Source organism: Primulina huaijiensis, chromosome 10, assembly GCF_012295235.1.
Source record: "Primulina huaijiensis isolate GDHJ02 chromosome 10, ASM1229523v2, whole genome shotgun sequence".
NCBI lineage: Eukaryota > Viridiplantae > Streptophyta > Magnoliopsida > Lamiales > Gesneriaceae > Primulina > Primulina huaijiensis.
The window spans coordinates 435,159-444,840 of NC_133315.1; the positions used below are offsets into that span (position 1 = coordinate 435,159).

Here is a 9,682-nt window from a genome sequence, read left to right on the forward strand (position 1 = left end):
TTTACTATTAATATTGTATTCTTTATTATTCTATGATTAATATTATATTATTAATTTATCCCTTATAGTTTATTGTTATTATTTTTTTTCCAATATATTTTTATTAGTTGTTTAATAATATATTTGAGAACAAATAGAGACAAAATCCTAATTGAAACACAAGTTGATAGATTTTTCCAAATTTACCTTTAATTATTTTACTTTTAAAAACTAATAAATATATAGAAATGACTTGTTTGCATAGAGTAGTGTATTAAATGATTCAAGGTTTCATTCCATTTTTTCTTGAATTTTTTGGCCGGAAAGTCCTCAATCCAATAAAATTATGTGAAATTCACGAAAAAGACAGCCAATAATTTCCAGGAGTTCGAAATCCAACCAAATTTTCAATTAAAAGTAATTAATCATCTTTGACTGATTCCACAAAAAAATAGTCCAATCAAAAAACGCATTTCCTACCAAACGCACAGTGACTTAGACTTGACTCCAAAGGCGAGGACGCGACTACTTAGTTTACCGTTTCAACAACGGTCTCTACACTCCCAGTTTCCTATTGATCCGTTGGGTTTCAAGACTTTTCTGCTTTCCATCAAATATACACAATATCGGACAAATCACACTAGTAAGATAAATCGCACCAAGCAAATCATGTGCGATATGTTCATTCGATAAAATGTTGATAGGAGATTGAGGATCTTGTGGGACGAGTTGAAGAATTTTCCCATTTTCTGCGTGTAATTGTGACTCAATGAAGGATTGAGTGTCTTTTCAAAACCAGGTGGTGTGTCATGCAATTCTTGATGGGTTTGAATGAATGGTATGCTCAAATTCACATACAAATTCTAATTATGGATTTTAATCCTGTTTTTGCGAAGACTTTCTCACTTATTGTGCAAGAGAAGAGACGAGGATCCGTACATCGAACACTTCTCACATTCAATCTATATGCCTATAAAAATGTGGATGATGAACAAATTTTTTGCAATATGATTTTACTACACTGTCCAAAAACTATGTATTGTTTTTATCAATTGCATGAGCATTGATGGAAAAAATATAAAAATTTTAGGGTCAAATTTAGGATATTGAATTTGTAAAATCAATGTATTACATATTAATTTAATTGGTGCAGAGTAGGTCTCTTGTGAGACGATCTCACTAATTTTTTACCTGTGAAACGGGTCAACCCTACCGATATTCACAATAAAAAGTAATATTCTTAGCATAAAAAGTAATACTTTTTCATGGATGACCCAAATAAGAGATCCGTCTCGCAAAATACGACCCGTGAGACCGTCTTACACAAGTTTTTGTCATTATTTTTTGAACTCATAAAACACATGATGATCATTGTAGTGTTTTTATTTTTTTAATAGAAAATTGAAACATAAGAAAATTTGAAAATAATGTTACGTAAAAATTGAATAAATATTTAAAAATACGTTAGAGAAATAACATTTTTTTGATACATAATTATTAGAAAAAAATATCAAAAGAATAGACTTTTGAATAAAAAAAATATTTTTCATAAAAATATTAGAAGAAAAAAGCATTTTAAAATATATATTTATCTATTATACTTATAAAAATATAAAAAGAATGACAAAGTTTTTCATTGTAAATTTTTTATTATCCCCTTAAATTGTATATTGTTAGATTACTTGCATGAAATTTTTCTACACAATTTTTGGAAAATCTAATAACATTGATATATTAAAAATGAANATAAACAAAATTTGATAATATTTGAAATATCTACTAAAAATGTTTAAGATTTAGGTCTTAAGGGTCTAAAGATAAATTCGACCATGGTTTTCAAGAACAGTGAAGCCAAAATCATAACTAAAATCTTTTCTTGGATTCAGTTCCAAAATCAGCTCTCATAATATATAAATTTATGGCAAAACTGTTAAACAATTAGTTTCACCGTCTCACATATTGTATGATTATTTTATTTGATATTTAAAAATGGATTGTAATAAAAAATTTATATCTTAGACAAATTTATAAATTCAATACAAAAAATTTGGTAGTATGGATATTTTGTTTTATAATTTTTAATTTTTACATATATTTTTTTATTGTTTATTAAAATTTAAAAAATAAAAAAATCCACAGTCCCAGTAAGTGACAGAAAGTGCAAGTAATTTATATGTTTTTTAATTATTTATAAATTACTATTTGTCAACGCCACTGTGCTCTTCAACTACTGATGTAGGTATGCTTGGATGCAAATCTCACTCCACCCCCATGGAATTTGGATCCAAAGCTAAACAGGAAGAAAGTAACTTCAGGATCCCTCTCAGTATCGAAGGATGATTGGCAGACTATTGTACCTCACCGTTACTCGCCCAGATATATCTTATGCTGTCAACAAGTTAATCCAATATGTAGCCAACCCACGAGTAGCTCATTTAGATGCAGTATATTTCGTGCTCAGATATATCAAAGGGACGGTTGGTCATGGATTATTCTGCAGCTTTTCCTCTGATATTTGGATTAATTCTTTCTCAGATTCCGATTGGGCAGCTTGCCCCGACACCCGTCTACCCATCACTGGTTTTTTTGTCTTCCTTGGTGGATCCTTGGTGTCCTGGAAGTCTAAGAAACAACAAACCATCTCTAGATCATCCACTGAGGTGGAATATAGAGCAATGGCCAGTGTCACTTGTGAAGTAGTGTGGATTCTTTCCCTTTTAAAGGACCTTCGTGTTACTCACAATCAACCAGCCACCTTGTTCTGTGACTACCAATCAGCAATACACATTGCTTATAGAGAACTAAACATATTGAAATTGATTGTCATCTAGCCCGCAAAACACTTCAGGCCACGATCATCAAGGTTCTACATGAGTCATCTGCTTTACAACTGGCTGGCTGACTTACTGAGCCTGTGTTGCCAACTCAGTTCCAGCTTTTGTTATCCAAGATGGGATCAATCAACATCCATGCTCCATCTTGAGGAGGATTGTTGGAAATAATAAAAGGAATTGGTATCAGTAAAAGTCACTGCACTGTACACACAACAAATAAGAGAAACATTCTTTTACTCTGCTTATTTTTGTGTTATGTCTTCTTTGTATAAATACCAAACTATTTTTGTTTAGCGATAAAGATAATGAAAAATCATTCCAATTCTGAACTTTGATGATGAAGATCTTCCTTTCTTCTTTGGATTTTGCTCCTTGTTCCTAATAGAGCTTGATTACACTTTTTTTCATTCACATTTATCTGAAATTTACACTGAATCAGAATTATAAATCATTATATTATGATATATTTTTCATCATATTATCTCATAGTCAAACGATTTTGAATATATCAAAATGATCCTTGATCATCTCACTTTTAGGAAACAAATAAAATTACGTATAGAACAACGTTTAGAAATAATCAAGAAGATGATATATAAAAAATTTATAAATAAAAATCGAATATCTTGATTTCGAGCGTAAATCGTAATCACAAATCAAAGTCCACAATGATTCTCTTCAATTTAATGCCATCACTTGCTTCTTTTTTCTTTTTTCTTTTTTTTTACAACAAATCCTACCTCTACTCACTGAACATTCAATCTTGCCCACCGGCCATTTCACTTTTTTACAAAAAATAGACGATATTAATATAATTATAGCTCTCTGAAATATGACGTCATCTCTTCGTAAGCGTTCTTCGTATTCCCGCTGTGCTGCTTTTCTCTATGGTCATTCAAAGCTCCGTTTAAATGCTGCATCTTTTTTTCTCTTCATTTGAGGGCCGAAATAATTGCGAAAATTCTGAACTTTTTTCAAAAAATATTAATATTAGGAAATAAATTATTTGATGAATTTAGAGATCGAATAAAATTTTAAATTATTTAAGATTGAATTAGAGATTCAATTGCATGTCTATGTACCTTTGGATGAAGAATTATAGGATTTTTTGCAATGAAGTATGGCGCCTTGGATGCCATCATGCTGTTCCAGCAGCGAGTCGTCTCTACGACGGGCAGACAACGGCGCTAGAGACATTGCCGACGCTGTCGCTGAAGCTGATCGGCTCTTCACCAAATTCCTCGCCACTATCTTGAAACTTCTGACTGATCTGCTTCCCACGGAGGATTTGCTCGGAGACAGATTCACCGGCGCTGTCACCGGAGAGTGTGACGGCGTAGTGGAATTTGCGACCTTCACCTTCTTCGATGCCTTCATTTGGAAAGGTCGAATAAGTTTCAGATACTTTGGAACGGATTTCACCGACGAAGCGCCGCCGGAAAAGTTTGTTTCGTCATCGTCATTGTCTCTTAAAAGCCTGCTTCTCAAACTGTTCTCTCTACCTAAAACCGACGCAATCGGCGTTTCTTCCAGCGCGCACTTCACGGAAAAACGATTTCCCCGTTCAAGTCTCGAAGGCTTCGAGGATTGATTCGACGGACTAGCCTTCGATTCGCCACAGGACTGATCAACCTTCTCGCATTTCGTCGTCCTTTTGAAACCTAACATGAAGACTTTGAACTTCGGTGTCGATCGCACGAGAGTAACCACCGGAGACAGTGGCTTAGGAATCATGAACTCGTTTTTGGTCAGAAAAACATCTCTCGGAGATTCTATGAACTCAAAATCCTTCTTCGAAGCTTCATTTCCTCCTCCGTAGCTGGAAGACGATTTGAAAACCAAATCGAAAAACGAGTCATCTTCATCAGTTTCTTCTTCGTCGGTGACGAACGCCGCCCCATGCACTTCATCTCCGGCGGAGGAATTTCGCCAGAATTTGAGAATTCCTAGAGCTTCCATGAAGAGATAGAAATCGAGAGCTAGTTGAATATGGACGGAGAAAAGCTAATGAAAAGAGAGTGAAAGCCACCTTCAAGAAAAGCCAAGTATTATATATACTCCTAGTTCCCTTTTTTACTTTATTGAATTTGGCTATTACGCAGTTATACGCAATTAATGGTAATCACCTAAATTTATATTAGGTATCATATTAGGTAAATAACGTGCGATAATTCGTTCGAAAAAATATTAAAAAAATTAAATTCATGATTATTAGTGAAACGTTCACTTATTCTATCAACTCTTATGACTTGGTCATATCATGATTTGTGTCCTAAAATTGGACAAATTTAATAAGTCGGAATAAATAAATTTATTTAGTGAAATTTAAATTAGATGCAAGGGAATTCATTTATTTTAATTTTCTATTTTGCATAGTTTACTTATTTTTAATTTAAAGAAATTCTCTTATGATTATTCTGATTCATTATTTTTTAAAAAAAAAAATTCGATTCAATGGTAATTATACCCTTACAAAATTAAAAAAAGACTTGAATGTGTTATATTGTATACAAAAAATTATTATTTATAAAATTATAATTTATATTAAAATAACATGTGTGCTAAGAAGTTTTAGCTACTAAATGTGTGTTAAATGTGTGTGTCTATATATATATATATATATATATATATTCATATTCGAGTAAGTTAGCTATGGAAGTAGCTAATGTCGTGTATGGATGAAGATAAAAAGGAAGAACATGCGAGACATAGGAATAAAGGAAAAAAGTGGATAAAAAATATGCTGCCAAACACTGTATAGGTCAGAAGCTCAGGCTTTTGAATTTTAGGTCCAGTGAAGGGGATGACGATGCTTCCAAAGAATTCTCACCATCATCCAGAATACCTTATATTACCCATTTCCACAATATTCTTGAAAATGCCTTTGGTTAAGGAAGTTTTTTTTTTTTGTTCATTCAATTAAAAAAAATGATCTAACCAAATAAATTAAATTATTTTTAAATTATTATATTTTCGCGACTAAATTTATAATATTCTCTACTGTCGGGGATGATATAAACAAATGACGAACAAGTGTTTCATTATTATTTTTTGAATTCATGATCATCGGATTATATCGACGTGATAATGTTTGAACTGAATAACGTATAATCTTGATTGTAGAATGATATTAAAAAACACAAGTCCATATTTGATAATTATAATGTATGCGGAGGGGCGTCATCTTATGATTTTTTTAAAAAAAATTCTAATTTTATGCATAATTTTTTGGAAAATGCATATGAAATTACACAATGGTGCAAGTGATGAGATAGTTCCAAAAAGAAAGTGAAAAAAAAGAGCCAAAAAGAAAAAGAAATAATAAAAGAACAAAGAAAAAATGTGTGAAGTGTTTGTGCTTTCAACTTTCAAGCTTTGCTTTTTACCAGTCTTTCCCTAATAAATAAAATAATAATAAAAAAATCAGAGGGGTCAGACTTTGGGGTGTGGGCTTTAGCAAAAGGGCAGAATGAGTCGCACCTTTATTTAAAGGTTTGACTTGGTTCCTTCATCCAATATAGAAAAATAATAAGGATTCATTATGGCCCTTCTTTTATTTTATTTTTTTAAAAAAAATTGTACAATATATATTTAAAATTCTAAATTTAATATTTTAAAATATATTTTGATCAAAATGTTTCCTTATCTATGAGATAAAAAATTTTGGAATCTTCGAAGGTGTATTTTTATTTTTCTTTTTTTTTTTGAGAGAGAAAAACCCTCGAGCAAAACCACGTGTAAAACAAAAGGGTAAAGGAAATAAAGTTTGAAAGACTGTAAAGGGAAAAATAAATTTGCTAAAAAAATTAGAGCTTTTTCTGTGCAAACATTTGTCACATTTAAGATGCTTACGTTTTAATACATACATTGTCCTTTTGTGTCTCGAGTCATGTGACCTAGAGCGCAATCTCTATTTTAAAATAAAATTTTAAAATGCCTGAAAAATATAACCCAAATCCATGTATCTTAACTTACGTATCCTATCGTGTGGTGACTTGATAAATGCTATACAATATGAATAGGATAATTATAAACTCGATTCTCTAATTTTTCTATTGAACAAACTCGTCACATAAAAAGAATTTGGTTTTACAAACTATTGCAACTGCTCACTACAATCAATACTTATCACATTATCTGTATTGGAACTCTTAGTAACCACTTTACACTTTTAGATATTTAAGAACCTTTGGTTCACCATATCACTTAGTGAATCAAATAACTCAATGGTTACTGATATAAAGAAAAATTATGCTTGAGTAGCACGAGATCAATCCTTGAATGATCAGATAGATTTCTGATGAGTGCGTGCTAGAATGAGCGATAAAGAATGAAACTTTAAGTGAGATCAATATCTTCAGATATGCAAGTTTAGTGATGTAGCAATGTAGCGGTTGAAATGCTTGTATGTCGTAGAGTGGAAAAGTCAACGATATGTGTGTTTGCATTCTTCAACTCTTCATTTTTTATAGACCATCAGTCCAACTATCGACAAAGGATATGTAACGTAAACCTATAGCGTTGAAATGATGTGTCATTTTCAGCTGCTAAAACATTTAATGTTCTTTTTGCTTGTGCAGTTTTGAATCTCGTTCTTCTGAAGAGTTGTTGTTAGATATCCTCTTTATAGTAATTGTAATCTCCGTCAGAACTTGTATGATATTTGAACAATCTTTCATTTTGAGATAACAACATAAATGAATTATTTTTATCGGGGCTGGAACAAGACATGGTTGGCTTGTAGCGGTGCAAAATGATTTGAATGTCCTGGGTCGATCAGAGAATGTTCTTCATTAAGTGTTCAATAAATAGTTTCTTTAAATGAAACGGTTGAAAGTCTTTAAGTAGTCGGTTAGAAAACTTCGAACAGTTGAAACTCCAAGCGGTTGAGATCAAGCGGTTGAAGCGTTCCTGTTGTACAAGATAGATTGCGGCTGTTTTCTGAAACAGTTAATTGCTGTTTTGATTTTTTCAATCACCAAAACTTAAGGGTAATAATAATATCTTAACATTAATGCTTCAAATTACATCTCTTTATGAGTATTGGGGGATTGATTGACTGTGACTAATAAGTGCATGTTGCCACTTGTACAATGATCAAAACGTGATGTCCGAATTGTTTTATAGGTTAAAAGATTTGAGCTACATTGTATACACGATGATCATACATTTTCAAACATTCAATCTTACATCTTAAAAGAAGTATTTAAAACTTTTTTCTTTTCACATTTCCACTTTTATTTTGACCCATTTGGCAGAGTGCACAACTTTACCAGCATATAAATCAACGACTAAATCGATTGCAAATGGAACGGAAATGCAACAATTATTACATCCACGAAAACATATGGAACGTGCAATTACAAGTTAGTCGAATTTCTTGCATGGAAGGGACCCTACATCCAAATTTCATACATGCATGACTATCTTTTTCATAAATAAAATATTAATATTTGGCCAAAATTGATTCACATTATTTTTAAAAATGGTTTGGTCGTCCAAATATTGATCAAAGTCATCAAACTATGGATATGTATTCAATGTTCATTAATATAATTGTTAAAATTTACTCAAAAAATAGTAAAATTTACGTAAATATCTTAAATAAAATAGAAAAATATGCATATATTTGAGTTAAATATAGACGAATTTTGAGTAAAATATAGTATAATTGAAATAATTTGATAGAAAATTGTATTTTATATTTCTTGTTTTTGACTTATTTTTTCGTGCAGTTGGTAAAAATATTATTATATGTAATATGATGTGTTGGATTTATTATGTATCTTGATACATTAAATTTTTAATAATGATTTTTTTATGATTTATATAAAGTTTAACACACCTTAATATAAAATCTCAGTTACGGCCCCAGATGGACAATCACGGATTGCACCTATCTCAATATCAATGAGTTAGATTGTTAAGCATATGAGTCCAGAACAAAGTGTATATTGCTATAAGTATTGTCTCATATCGCCTTAAAGATACCAAATTTTATCTTTTTTGTTGTTGTTGTTGTTAGTGTTGTCTCCACCAAATAACAATCTTTTCATTAACATCTGGCGTCTCCATACAATCTCTTTTTTTGCTCAAGCAGCCAGTTGGGTCATACATCACATCACTTTGCCTTGAGGCAACTTATTATAAGAACATTAATGATGTCACTCGTCTCAATACTTCTTTTGTACAAAGTGGTTTAACCCAACACATTATAATAAAGAGTAATCAAAATCTCTTGGGCCAAAATGGTTATAAAATTATAATTATCCCCACTCTAATCCAAAAAGTTTTCCAAACATAATTAGTTTATCAAGACAAACACAAGGTAAAGAGAAAAGGGTGAATAAAACTTACGATTTTTATGCCCTTTTGCAACCAATGAATTTGTTCCTGTTCGCACTCAAAAGCTTAATAAACCTTACACTTGACAAAATTTGGGTAATGAAACTAATGGGCTCTCTATGTCTCTCTTTATATCAAACACAAAGACATATTGCCAAGTGGTTATGATGCATTTAGTTCCAATTAGGCGTAAAATTCTAAATTTCATGATAATTTCTTATATTCAAGTCGCACTTTCATCCTTTTTTTAAACCACAGTATACGTCTTGTGTGATAAATTTGCTCGAAGATTTTGGTAAGAAATAAAACATATGACCAAATAGTCAAAAATACACTTACTCGACAAACTTGAACACCCCACCTCATATGCTTACTTTCGCCCCTTTCAATTTTATAAAATATTACAATTTATAATTTTTTTAGCAATAGCTTTAACATCCTCTTCTCGTAAGCGACAAGTTTATAATATTACATGTATGGCATGTTCTGAGGAAACGTTGTCAATATATATAGACACACACACA

The 9,682-nt window shown here is 31.4% G+C and overlaps 1 protein-coding gene across 1 annotated transcript; it reads right to left on the minus strand.

The window, feature by feature from the left end:
- Positions 1-3,449: 3,449 nt before the first annotated feature.
- Positions 3,450-4,881, minus strand: LOC140985766 (membrane-associated kinase regulator 5). The gene is made up of 2 exons (XM_073453682.1): positions 3,896-4,881; positions 3,450-3,776 (listed from the first exon to the last, which is right to left on the minus strand). Exons 1-2 carry the CDS (start codon positions 4,770-4,772, stop codon positions 3,721-3,723), a joined length of 933 nt encoding a protein of 310 aa, XP_073309783.1. The 5' UTR covers positions 4,773-4,881; the 3' UTR covers positions 3,450-3,720.
- Between the last annotated feature and the right edge of the window lie 4,801 nt (positions 4,882-9,682).

Excerpts from the sequence above, each read along its gene's own strand:
- LOC140985766 (XM_073453682.1), bottom strand. The coding sequence starts at position 4,772 with ATGGAAGCTCTAGGAATTCTCAAATTCTGGCGAAATTCCTCCGCCGGA. Across the intron at positions 3,777-3,895 it reads CTATAATTCTTCATCCAAAG|AATTTTCGCAATTATTTCGG; the intron begins GTACATAGACAT and ends AAAAAAGTTCAG.